The following is a 14,774-nucleotide window of genomic DNA, read 5'->3' as shown; positions in this document are numbered from 1 at the left end:
ATGATACAACAATGTTTAAATAAGAGAAAAGAAAAATACAACACAAAAAAATAACCTATTGCACATAATAAATCAAACTGATTCAATGCTAAATTGCATTTGCAACTATTTGTGATATGTGAATAATAAAAGTTCCATTGAAGATCCGTAATAAGGCAATGATGTGTTCACATGTTTAAACTGTATAGAAGAAACATTTATTTATTTTATACATGTTCGTCCAGTCCAGTTTTCAAATAACATTATTATGCATGCATTACAGAGCAAAGGTCAAGCAATGGTTTGCATTCTATTCAAACATGCAATTATCACATTCAATTAAATATATTCTGCACCAATATCTTTCCCTTTTTCCTGTCGTGTTTCAAACTTTAACAGCGTTACTTCAACATTCCTTCTAAATAGTTTAAAGCAGCATGCAACCAGATTTATGCTAATTTTTATAAAAATGTTTAAAAATGTGATAAAAACAAAATATTGTGAAGTGCACAAAAGAAAATAATTTCATATTGCAAAAGCACTTACAAACTAAAGTGAATTACCAAAAAGATGTCAAAGAGTGCAAAAATTACTGCGTTATTTAAGCAGTAGAAATATGGTGAAAAATACTGCAAAATCGGTCATAAATCGCACATAACATGGAAATCATTACTTTCATCTTGAATCTTCTTACTTTTCTTAAAATGTTTTTCTCATGTTTGATTTTCTTTAAATATTTTGGTTCATCTAGAGGCATGCAGCATTTAAGAGATATTCTTCTGGGAGCGTTATATGAAGCAATTTAAGATTTAAATTTAAGTTCTACCTTTATTTAACATGTTTTATTATCACTCTTACTTGTATGGTATGTATAAACTTTCCTAGAAAGTTTATTCAAAGACAACTCAGTACCTATGTGCAGTTTTTTAATCTTTATAGGCACTTTTATGGGTCATTTATATATTTGTTTTTAATAAATAGTGAATTATCCTGCAAATTAGTTGTTCTATAAAAGGAACACATGGATTATAACTGCAAACCACTTAGAAATGGTATTTTTCAAAAGTCAATGCCCCTTTGAGTTTCTACAGCTAGAATTTCATTTGAATATGTTAATTGCATGAACTACAGAAAATAATCTAACCAACATGTTTTATAACATTTGAATTAATAGGAATTGTATTACTAGTAGTATTGTACTTTGAACATTTTCTATATCTCTTATAATCTTGGAATAAAACATATCATGTAAAATAGTATGTGGACGGATAAAAAGTTCACTGCACATTTGCAACAGCAATAACTGATAAAAAAAAGTTCTTTATGAAAGAAACAGTATTTTGGCCATTGCTTGATCCATACGAGGTCTAACACCGTTAACGATTTACTACGCAAATATATATCTTGTTGAAACCAGTTAAGTAGGCCAACCATACAGATATTGCAACAACCAAATTAAAAGTTGTGCAACACCATGACAATGGACTACTACCGGTTATCTCCGGAACTGTCAATAGTTTTTTTTTTTTCATTCTCAAGTCGTAATTGGATACGAACGAAGAGTAAGTTCTACAAAAACGACCACGTGGCTATATTACAGATTCCCTCTTCAGTTACACTCGGACACAGTAGTGTAGTGTGGATGGGCGTCTATTCCCGTACTGATGTGAAACCTCCGTATACAACCGTCCATCTGTCCATCCTTGCCCTGTTTGAAAAGAAAATTCAAAGTATATTAATAAAAATCAATGGGTTTAAACAAAAAAAGAAAGTAATGACCCATCAGCAGTCATATTCAAGTATCATTGTTCAATAAGTACTAACATTAGCCAAGTATGTCAAATAAAAAATATTTAAAAGAGCATAGAGTTTCGTTATATCAGAATCGATTTAAAAATGCGTATTAGCGAACAATTTCAACCGGTACACATTAATTTTACTTCATCTAATGATATACTGTTTACTTTTATTTCTATATAGTTACTTTTTAAAGTGGACGTGTAAACGTTGTAATTAAATAAAGACATGCAACTAATCTGAGCATATATATATTACTATTTTGTTTGCATTTTTTCGTAGCGTAGGTCAGACCGAAATACCGTATCCACTTTTCCGAAGATTGAAGAAAGGGTCGGAAAATTATGATTGGAGATTTAAAGTATCTTAAGATAAACAGAGTAGAAAATAAACCTCTAAGAAAAAAAACATTCCGTATTCGTTTGAGTAACTAGCTATTAAACAAGAATCTATTAAACAAGCATGTAAGTTCGCATTTTAGAGCACTTGTTTTCAAAATCACATTATTAAATACCCATTTAATAAGCGATATGAATTTCTCTTTTCACAATTGAGTAAACATATCATTATTAAATTAGATATGTAAATAGTAAAAATACGTACTTAAACACCACGCCCTACTTTATTCGATATTTAACAGTAATGAAAAATCAAAATATTATTTCAAATTACAGACTGATATTTAGGGCCGTGTTTGAGCAAATAGTTTGAGATAATTTGCAAATTATATTTAACTGCACAAATAGGTTTTTAATAAACGGTCTACTTTTTGGCGTTATACAACACCGATTAATTTTAACTCCGGTTCGAGTATAATTTTGAAAAGGGGAAAAAGAAGAAGAAAATACTGGGTTTTTAAGCGACTTGCAATTATATGCGGCTCATAACGTGATTGTCATAAAATAAAATGTCTTCCTGAATCATATGGGATTTTTGCTACATACCTACCTTGATTTATTCTAATTTGCGGTTAACTCAGACATGTTCTTTAGTATTTTATACAAAAGAATATTCATATGAAAACACAGAACGCTTTCTGTTTTTTTTACTGCTTTACGACTGTGTGATTTATATACTTAGAAAGTAACGCATTTGGCGACAGTTTTGATCTAAAAGTACGCTTATTTCTTTAATCCACTTTAAGACATATAAATGCAAAAATAATGTCGTGTAAAGTAATACATATTTTAGTTTGAGATGGCGAGATTTGATTCTTTGGACCGTGCACAGATTCAAAATAAACAAGTCTTGCCACGATAGACAGAATTCTAAATAGTATGCCCGAAAGCGCCACATTTATACTTTCTACTATGAATATGTAAGTGCAATAAAGTCACCAAGGGCAATTTATCTTTTATTTCAGAATTAACAGATTAATACTTGAACTTAATTTAAAATGAATTCACTGTATACACTCTGTATTAAATAAAAACAAGATACATTTTCTATGTAAAATATTTATTATGATATTTATTTAGTGCTTTAGGTACTGTTATTTGTTCCAAAGTTGGATACAAAAGTTCATGTCGACGGCCCTATATTCAAAATGATCAAATAATTGTTACCAATCCAAAAGATAATGACGTCATGTCAATGAAGTGCCAAGGTAGCAATATTTATCCGATCAATGCTCTTTTTCAAAGATATAATTAATTGAATATGTATTAAAGGGTATATCAATTAACGGCAAAGAAACCAGTTTCAATAGCGATCGATCGTGTCAAATTATAAGTCAGAAATAATTAAACTTATATTATTCTTGTGTATGTAACTGGAAATAAGACGAGATGGTTTGCTTTGAATAATCCTTCAAGTCGGATGTTTTGGCATTTTTGAAAGTACACCAAGAATTAATGCGCTACCAATCGATACTTAATACGGTTACAAAAAAGGCAATTGTCGGTGTCTTTTGATGCCGTAGAACTAGTGCGTGGGCTGCTGTTTTCGTTATTTTGTTATTCAGCAAACAACAACAACTTGTAAAATATCAAGGAATAAGGATACTGCACGTTTATTTTAGTAGATCCATTGATGGCGACATTGATTTCATAAGAGAGTAAGTTCATAGGTACCCATTATTTTTCCTTATGCAAGCTGATTATTTTTGAGAAAGAAAAAAGGACCGAATGGCAATCGCCAACAAAGTGATAATTTCCTGAGGTATTTTGTAAAAAAAGAAAAAAGAAAACGAAAGACAAGAACATAACTTATCATTACTTTTAAGTGTACTGCGCATGCGTGTATTATATAAAATAGTTCCAATTATCAGACGAGTTTATGGCTCTAATGCGTGCAGACGGTTTGATGTATCGGAAACAATGATTTGATGACATTTGTATCAGACAGACTCCCCTTTCAAGTCTCTCTCCCACAGAGCTCGTTTATTGCAAAGTTCAAAGCATGATTGTTTCAAGGTTTGTGAAGAACAATTAATAAGATATGTATATCACACTATAAGGAACTCAGTATACTGTAGTTAAATGAAAAAATATACGATAAATCAATAATACTACTCTGTTGTTGTTTACTTTGTGTCTACTTGGAATTTATTATTTCAGGTCAATGCAATATTAACCACAACAAAGAAAAAATTAAGTACAGTGAAGGTAAATTACGATTTGACATTTTCCGCCGTCAGCACAAAAGAACACAAAGGATTTTAATCGATGATTTATTTTACTTGTAATGAAATTCAGAACATTGCATCATTTGGAAAGATAATTACTTAGTACTTAATACGTACAGTAACACCGGTCTTAGTAAACACCTTTACAAAACGAGGTCATTCCACGCAATGACTTTGTAACAGTCAAGTGTAACAAAAAGAGAACATCAGTACTAAATTGTCATGCATTTTCGCCTGAATATGGTATTAAATTTTGATTGACATTTTTCAGAACTTAACTGTATTTGTTATTCAAAGCAAGCTGGTTTTTTTTACAGCAGACGAGATAATAAAGAAGGTAATAATGGTCATTTGCGTAGGGATATATCTAGCCGTGATGCCAATTCTAAAAAGAAACAACAACAAAAACCATAACTGTCTCGTACCTGTAATTCTTTTACACTTTTAGATTGATAGTGCGCCGGGTTTCTGTTGCCGAAATTGATTGACGTAAAGCCCCCGCAACTGACGTAATACTGTTCGAAGTACTCTAATTCATCTACGAGAAATATACCTTTTCCGTGCCGTCTGATGAATCGCACCTGAAAATAAATAATAATATTAAACAAAATCGCGGGGAAAAAACGTACTGCAGTAGACATAGGTTTTGAACAGTGGCCATGTTCAATAACATTCAAAGTATAGATTTTATAATTTCATACTTCGGCTACAAAGTTTTTACACCGAGCTTAAATTCAGATATGCTAACTATGATCGCAGGAAGAGATGATACTTTGTACAAACGTTCATCATATTGTACTGATATTACTGAAAATTGTAGTAATAATTTAGACAATCGCTACAAAACAGTAACAGTAATTTAATGGACAAATAAAAGACGAAAAATGCACATACGAAAGAAAAATATTCCAATTAAATGAAAATCACTATAATTAAATGTAGTATTAAATAAGTGTAAAGGCAAATTTACAATCCGAAGAAAGAATCTTAAAAGAAGTACGTATGATACTATGCCACTGTGCCAAAATGCGCTAAATATTACGTTTGAAAGAATTAATAAATTATTAAAACAAGTACTTATAAAATACCAATTTATATGATATGAAAGAAAATATAAATAAAGCGTTTGAAAATCCGGAGCGTGTGTTTTATTGAACATACCCTATGCCATTCTCCGTCATCAACTCGAACTGGAATCGTAAAGTCAGCGAAAGAACTCATGCATCTGATCTTGAACTGTGGGTAACCTTCGTGCAGACTACCGGAAACCATGTCTTGAAGGTCGTTCCGCCTGACTGCATAGAATAACGTGCCGTTACCGGAAGTTGTCTTGAATTCAAATCTCAGTGAATGCCTGAAATATTGATGATGGAACTATTTTCTTTGGCGCACCTTTATCTGAAGGGGGATAGGGTTGTAAATGGTCACCGAAGTACTGATGTTAATTAATAAAGCGCGAATGCCCGCAATTATGTACCAGTTTAACCTTACGTTTGAAACATTTCCCGAAGTTCACTTGGTGCAATCGCTGTTCATAAAAAGTACTGAAGCTTTTCAAAAAAGATTGGATTCAAAACAAAATAATAAAATTAAACTTTTCTTATTTAATATAGACGTAAATTTAAAATTACCGGCAATTAGTTTTCTGAGTTTGGCGCCATTTTTACAATACGCAAATATAATTTGTTTAAATCATTAATAAAAATAATGTTTTAATAACGAAAATATTTTTTTGATCGTTTGAAATAAAATAAAATATTACAGACTTGTGTCTGAACGTTGACAGGAAAATCGTTCCTCTTTATCAAGGTTAAATACTTAAAAATAAAAATTGCGGTTTACTTTGTCAATAAAAGTTTAAACATGAAAAAGATAAAGCCGCGCGTCAAACAATGTATCATTAAGCATTAGGAACAAATTGACCGTGTAATGTCAAAGGATGGGGTGAAAAAAAACTGTGCGAACAGAAGAGTATAAACATAGTAAAAATACCCCTTACAGCTTTTTGGGCCTTCAAAAATCATGCTTGTTTGCAATACTGAATTATATGGTCCTCTTAAAAAATCCTTAAATAGAACCTTATAACATACGAAAAATTGAATGCATGATTTTTATTGAAAGCAAAACTTTATCCACATATTTGATTTCGTAAAGAGCCTCTTTATATATCAATTCTAGAGTAATAATAATAAAAAAATTGTTATTCTTCAATATTGGACATAAATATTTCAAAGCATGTTGTTAACACTTCTTTTATTTTAAAGTGTTCGTCTTTCTGTTGCCTATATTTCTATATCTATCAACTAATTAATATATATAATACTGGAAAAAAATGGAATCTTATGTTACTGGGAATTTGGCGTGGGAAAGGCAATGTCATTGAAAAATGACGAATCACCTTGACTTTTCATGACTTTGACTTCCAGACAGGTCAACGGAGTTTTTAATATGTATATTACACGCACCTGTCCTCGAAGGGTTCTGAGAGTGAGTCTATATATACATTGCTTTGATCAAATGGCTCGATTTTGACACCATAGCTCGTCTGTATGTCGATCTTCGAAGACTGAAAAACAACAAAAATTAAAAAATGAAATATACTATAATCTAATTTTGCCGTTTGCCGACATGGCAGTGGTACAATGTGCAATATAAGAAAAAATATAAGACCTATTCATATTTAGTCAAGGAAAAACAAATTTAGATTTAAAAGGTGCATTGATATCATGCGTACTACTTAGTTTATTCAAAATTATTTTAATTCAATTGAGTTGGAAGCAACATTCTCGAATCCATTCCTGAAACAACAAGTACTAAGCAGTTAATGTAAAGTTTCTTGCTCAAAGAAACAACGGCTTGCCCCTCACAGGGTTTGAACCCACACGGTCAGCAATCCTTAGATTACTAGTCCAACGTGTTAACAACTCGGACAGTGTGTACTGCTTAAAAGCGAATGGTATGAATTGAAACCTGAACAGTTTGCACTTCAACTTAAAAAAAATATTGAAACTGTTTTATATGTTTATAATTGAGAATGAAATAATTTATGATCTTATTTTCCTGACCTGTATCCAATATCATGAAATATGTAAACCTTTTAATTTAAAGACGGTAGAAAAAATGAGTAGACAAGACGCGATCTATCATTTTCCACCCACCCTTCATTATCAAATGTTAAAAAAGTCCTATTTCAATTTCTTTTGTGGTAAGAAAAACTCCCTGTGGCATTTATACAAATATATGGAAAATGAAATGTGATAACTTATGGCGTTGCCAGCATTTCTCAGAACACATGAGTCCACTGGTTTGAAATGTCACTCAATGATGTCTTTTAGATTGAGTTAGAACAGAAAGTGTTGGCATTTGTAATTAAAGAATGATGCAACGATCGTTTACGGGAAAACTGCTGGACCCGTGGGTGGTAAGTCCTTGCCACCAGTATAGAGCCAGGCCAGCCTGTATACCAGTGAAGTTTATACTGTTGGCTGACTAACATAAAAATAAATTGTCAGCAAAACACGGATAACGGACAAGTCCAAAAACGGAAAGTTGACAAGTTCATTTAAGAAATTCTGCAGGGTGGGCGGTAAAAACGTTAATGCACGTGGAACGGCCAATGCGTCGAGAAAATAATACACTAGACTTTTATTGTCATCTTGTATGCTAAAATACTGACTTTATAGTTAAATTATAATGTAGGTATATAATTATTTTACCTTTTGTATAATAGATTTGTTGCGGTTTGTTTCTGTCAAGTGACTATAAATGTATATTATAAATTGCTTTAACGAGACCCTTTCTCCCGCCAGTCGTCAGTACTAATTACTTGTGAGTATTTCGTAGGTGTTAATATAAAACATTACTATAAATAGAATCAACTTTTTCTCTTCCGATATATTTTTCTATTTCTACATTATGTATATTTGTTAAACACTTTTAAATACGATAATAACTCAGATTTTTTTTATTGTATAAAGCATAAAATCAATGATCTTTATCCTGCTATCTTGTTTAACTGAAATAAAACATTTGGAAAAAAAACATAAAAACACATAAATGAATGAAAACATCCACAACAAAAAGCCAGCAACATTGGACCATCGGTCAAGAGCCCAGCAGGGCACCGAAAAAAAACAGCAGGGGGCAAGGGCGAAACACCAACAACGTAGAACCACCGGAAAGGAGCCCAACAGTGCAACAAGCAAAACCAGCATGGTACTGGGGCAAAGTACGGGCGGAAAACACATTATACAAAAAAAAAAAAAGAAAAAAAAAATTCTGAACATTCGGAATGTTACTTTGAGAAAATAAGAATGCTTTACCAACAACATTACAACATGATATGGCTTAGATAAATTTGTGATAGACGCGGATCGAGTAAAAAATATTTAAAAAAAAACGTCCAACTGGTTTATCTTCCAAAATGTCATTGAGTCAATGATCTGAATCAGTACTTTTAAGGACTTCGTCAAGCATAATAAATAATGATAAAAAAAATCATGCGAGCTGTTATCATACAATTGATAAAATAAATTCATCTGATCTTGATATGAATACATTTCATCTTGATAAAAACTCATCGGGTCTTGCATTTAATCGATCGATCTTCATTTAAATTAATGATATCTTAATGACATAACATAATATATAAATATACGGGATCTCGATACAAATTTATCAGATCCTCGCCTCGAGGTTATGAACTTTGACCTATTTTCCACCAAGTTCTGTCTTAAATCTCAGGATTTTTATTGACAGTTTCTGACCAATTAAGTACTTGAGATCTTAGTTTGAGTTCAGAATTATTATTATTATTATTATTATTATTATTATTATTATTATAATTATTATTATTATTATTATTATTATTATAACGGACTTCGGTTTAAAACATGTAAATCACGAAAATGATTTTAATGAACAGCAAATAAATGTTTCATTTAAGACAACATAGTATCATATTAAAAATTCAGCGTCATGTTTTTCTTAATTACTCAGACTATTTTGCAAAATCCTTGTGAATACCTTACGTTTGATGGTGCTAAATAAATTTGTACATTCTTTCAGACTCTAACTGTAATAGTAAGGTAAAGCGTGATTTTCATATTTGTAACATTATAATAAGCTATATCTTGAGTGAAACCAAAAGCAATGCAATAATTCATGTCGTTTTGCTTAAGATATAAATAAAAAAAGAAATGAAATAAAGTGATAGCTATTGTAATTTATGTCTGACAAATTCATGACACGTGACACTTTCTAAATTTTCCCTTATTTGCGTTTGAATCATTTTGTTCGTGGAAAACACTCCTACTTAAATAATTAACTATGTAATTTAACGCTTTTTTCAAACGATTAGATATTCCATTTTAAACTACTTTAGTTGTATTCCCATTGATAAAAGTAATCAAATTATGTGCTAAGATTTGCGTGCACGTTTCTAATTAATTTCCGTCTAGATAAAGTTTCCTTTAGGTAATAAAAGAACTATGCTATGATATTTGATCCTTTTAAGAATGATAAGTTTGACCTTCAAACGTTTGATAGAATAAATTATGAATGACAAAAATAGCTAGCATGAACTTTATCGGCAAACATATAACATAAACATATGACTTTTAAAGCGGTAAGACTCCAGAGTTGTATATAGGCACATTTTTAAAGGTATAACTTCAAAAAGGTATAATAAGTTCGAGAAATGAATTAACATTTACAATCAAAGAGTAGCTGTGATTGTTTTATGTAAAAGGTATACACAATTTGATATTTTCATGTGAATAATTTTACCCCGTTCCTAACTTAACTCCGCGCCTTGACTCGTTATAACTTTTAGTTTCAGTTTATTGGCAAATCGGTATATACAATATACCTTTGGCCATTTACAACATAAAAAGGATGACCAAAATATCACAATTTACATAAGACAGTACCACAAATGAAACAATACCGGACAACTGTTATACAAAAAAATTAATAAGCAGTAATATATGCAAGTCTTTCCTTTCTCAGCGGCAAAGCATAAAATACAAATTTGGCAATATGTCTTAGAGTTCTGTATTATTTGTAGAATAAGTGTCATGTGTTGGTATGATTCTAAAATCGTGTGTTTCGAGCAACTCGACCTTATCTATATCGTAAATATCACTTTTTATACCATTGCGAAAAAAAACATCCGCTCCGGATGTATGTGAATTTGAGAAAAATGTTTTTCTTCTTTTTTCTAAATGGCGCTATTTAATACAAATTTATTCATGCCTTTTAGTTACGCTGTAAATTAAGTTTTCAGCTGGTGATATTTTAGTGGTTTTTTTGCATATAATTCGAAACATGAATTTATTTTCAATTATCTTCTAAACTTTAAACCTTTATTTTTTTGTGTCCATTCCGGTTTTGTTTTAAAGAGAGCCTCCTGTGTCACGACAAATACTAAATTGGATATTACATGCATAATTTTACACCAGCTAAGGGTATTTTTCCTTAAATGTTATTTAATGTCATGGTTAAACAACCTAGCTATACAAAGGTATATCATTAAATTACGAAGTATTTAAATGCAAAACAAAAATACAACAGCGAACAATAGCATAACAAATTCTCTTTATAGAAAAATAGCAATAAACATGCAATATTATAAACCTGCAAAATTAAAATCATGAAAATAATAATCCTATTCTCTCAATAGGAATAACAAATTATAACTATTCAAATAACATTAAAACTTACTTACCCCAGAACATATAGAACGATCACGACGCGAACTTCTTCCTTCGCAGTAAATTATCAAGGTAAATAACAAAACATAGATCGTACTAATCATCTCAGAAACAAGCATTTTTCGTATTATCTACTTAAATTAGATATTTCAAACAATTTAAATATACTTGTTATTATTAAGCAAATAAATTGTATCTAAATAGTACAAACTACAATGTTATTTAAACAGTTTATAATATAAATTTCGAATATTTGAAAACACAAATTATTTGAAAGTATTGTCTATATAAGAGCACTGACGGTAACAACTGCTTTAAAACGTTCTGTATTCCGCTTAAATACACCTTTTTCACCGCGCACCTGGTATTTCATAATCTAAATCTCACTCATTCATAAAATACTCCTTATCGGTGGGAAATTACTTTACTACGTTAGAAGCACGTGACATGGACTTCAATTTTCCGATTTGACGCATTTTTATGACTTTGCGCATGCGCTTTAGCACACACTCTGTCTTAAATGGATTATCTATATTTTTAATTTATGCTTCACATGATGTCATCATTTAAACATTGAATTATTCATTCGAATGTGAATAACCCATAAGTTTTCAATTGAGATAATAAGGGCATGTAAATAAACATATTTACTTTGTTAAGCTGATAAAAGGAAGTTTAATACACCATCCAAGAATCTGAAATCTTAAATGACGGTAAATGTTTATAAACCAAGCGACTTATTCATTTGCATATATATATGGAAAGAATGTTCAGGCGAGATACGATTAATCGACATTATTTGATATAAACAATATGCGGTATGTTAGAAAATATCCCTAATTTGTAATAAACAATATTTGATAAAAACAATTCAATGTATGTTAAAACACAGGGCAGTATTTTCATTTCTGCATTATAAGTGTCTGGTCAAAAAAATCCCAAATTTGTAATAAACAGTATTCGATATAAACAACACACAATATAGTAGGATATATCCCCAATTTGCAATAAACAGTATTCGATATAAACAATGAACGGTATTTTAGAATATATCTCAATTTGTGATTACAGATTGGAAACGATGTGGCCCAGTGTTACCTTTTTCCCCAGTCTCCTTCGGACCCTTCCACTGAAAACATGTTTTACATTTGACCGACCAACCAGCCAATAACTTATCATATAGACATTCTCTGTCATTTTTATCAGCCAACATCAAAAGATGTCTTGAAATGCAACCAGACTTGTAATACACTGTATCAATCAAATTTGATAATCCCAAAGACGAACAATGACAAATCAAGAGAGAAAAATGTGAATTTTTAAACAGATGATATAAAAGATACACACGTATAAAAAACTAATCTTTAGCAGCACAGGCAGGAACAAAAGAATTTGATAAGCATCGTCAAATTTCATTTATAAAGATATATGGTCGTTGCCTTCTCACATACACCAAAATTAGGTTCATTACACTGTCATTGAACCTTCGCAATTGAAATATTCGCTGGGAGAAAATAATTGATACAATTTGATTAACTTGATAAAGGTGGTATAAAACAAGGCACATCACAGCTTCTTTGCCGGTCAGAATCTCATTAAAATATATATATATAAAGATATGTCTACACTGCAAAATATCGAACCTACTAACCTTTGGAAAGACAAATGACAATTGGTTGTTGTGTTGCTTAAAGATACCATATGCTCCTCCTTGATTAATGTATTTTAATCACAGAAATTTATTGAAATCTACGACATTCTTACTGAATGAGTCTAATTTTGAGTAAAAGAATGAATAAACAATGTATGGGAGCTGCGTTCCCTTTTATAGGTCAAATAAATTCAGTCCTTTCTTTTAAAAAAAACTGCCAGTTTTTTAATGACTCAATAATTATTGATACAATGTATATTCATATTGTGACCACCTATAGTGTGTAGAATATTAAACATTACACATATACTTTGTGTGAAGTCAAAAGATGTGTATTTCATATTTACACCGAGACTGTGGAGTAATTATCAATATTTTTTAAATATCAAATTTGAGCCATTAATATAAAAAGTACAAATACATATAGGTCTAAATTTCCGTAAGTGAAAATCATTTGCTAAAAGTATTATGACAAGATTTAAAAAAAAAACCAGTCCCTATAAATCCCTTCTTTGTGACTGTAGCTCAAAGAAAATATTATTTAATTTGACGATGATCAACGTTCATTTTACAAAAATGTACACATTTCAACAGTTTTTAAATTTTCATTAAAATATTGAAGGCGTGCTACTTTAATAATTCATACCATATTTGCTATTTGATGTTTTTCTTTCTGTCAGTTAGCTATAATTGATATACGTCGTTATTTCAAACAATTTGTTATATCAAACCCAATAAGAAATTTTGTTCACCTACCACAAAAGGAGACTTTATTTTATTTTATTTCATCTTGTATGATGCAGTGAAGGCCTTTTTATGCTCCAAATTATTCCGGGTTCCACTCCATTACATTCATGCTATCTTTAATAAAGTAGACAGGGAACCAGACAATTTTCCTAATTGGCCGTCAAAGGCTTCTATTGGGTTTCCACATTTTTTTTTTTAAAAAATCTTTGGTGTTACTAGTTTTTTAATTTTTGGGGGTTTAAACTTTTTTAAACAGATGGTTCACTCCTTGTTATGGCCCTTTTTTTAAAATCAGTTTTACTTTAAACTTGCCCCAAAATAAAACCAAACAAAAAAAAATTTAATCCCCTTAAAAGGTCAATGATCACCCCCATATAAAAATTTGGGAAATGTTTCTTATAGGACTCCACTAATGCCCAAAAAAACCTCTAACATAGGTTCCCCTGGGGTTTCTTAAACAGAAAAAAAAAAATGAAAAAAAAATTAAAAAAATTTTTAAAAAAGAAAATTTATAACTAAAAATTTTTAAATTTAAAATCAAATTTTATTTATTTGGGGGAAATGCCCCAGGGGCATTTAAAAATTTTTTTAAGCTTTTTCATTTTTTAGGTCATTTTCCCAAAACCCAATGAGTATTCTTAAAAAAACGGAGTGATTTGTACACCCCAAGTTTTTTTTTTGGAAGCCCGGAAAATTTTTCGCCCCGTTATTTTAAAAAACCCTTTCATTTGGGGGTTTCTTTCTTGAAATTTTACCCATTTCCATTTTTTGAATCGGGTTTAAATGGGTTTAAATAGGGGAAAACGTTTGGCATTTGTACTTATCAATTTAAATCGTTTTTTAAAGCAGATTCAATCAAAAAAAAACCCTGAGATTTTCTTTTCGTTTTTGGCGTTTCTTGAGGGGTTTTAAAAATTATTTTTGTTGTGAGTTTAAAGGTTTTTATTTTACAGTTTTGTTCACACTTGTCTTGCCCGTTTTAAAGTCAAGAAAATTACTCGTATCTCCAAACTTACAAGCGCTGTGTATGTTCATATTTCACCCACCCCTTTCTAAATATTCTACTTTTTACACTTTTTTGCCTACACATTTTTAATGAAATGAAGTTTTCTCATAAAACAATGACATGTCAATTTGTATAAGATATATGTTACGCTGTTAAACGTTTTATTATAAAAGGTATGTCTGTTCTGTTAAAATAAGACAACATATAGGTTGTGTGTCGGTGTATATGTACAATTATACGTGTTGTTTATTTTCT

The 14,774-nt window shown here is 30.6% G+C and overlaps 1 protein-coding gene across 1 annotated transcript; it reads right to left on the bottom strand.

The window, feature by feature from the left end:
- Positions 1-1,460: 1,460 nt before the first annotated feature.
- On the bottom strand, positions 1,461-11,323 carry LOC132744941 (laminin subunit alpha-2-like). Its single transcript, XM_060733735.1, has 5 exons — positions 11,130-11,323; positions 6,868-6,968; positions 5,564-5,756; positions 4,828-4,983; positions 1,461-1,687 (listed from the first exon to the last, which is right to left on the bottom strand). Exons 1-5 carry the CDS (start codon positions 11,232-11,234, stop codon positions 1,589-1,591), a joined length of 654 nt encoding a protein of 217 aa, XP_060589718.1. The 5' UTR covers positions 11,235-11,323; the 3' UTR covers positions 1,461-1,588.
- Positions 11,324-14,774: the final 3,451 nt, after the last annotated feature.

The sequence above is a fragment of the Ruditapes philippinarum genome, unplaced genomic scaffold (assembly GCF_026571515.1).
Source record: "Ruditapes philippinarum isolate M1 unplaced genomic scaffold, ASM2657151v2 ctg1296_1_1_1_1, whole genome shotgun sequence".
Lineage (NCBI taxonomy): Eukaryota > Metazoa > Mollusca > Bivalvia > Venerida > Veneridae > Ruditapes > Ruditapes philippinarum.
This window is presented reverse-complemented; position numbering and strand designations above follow the sequence as displayed.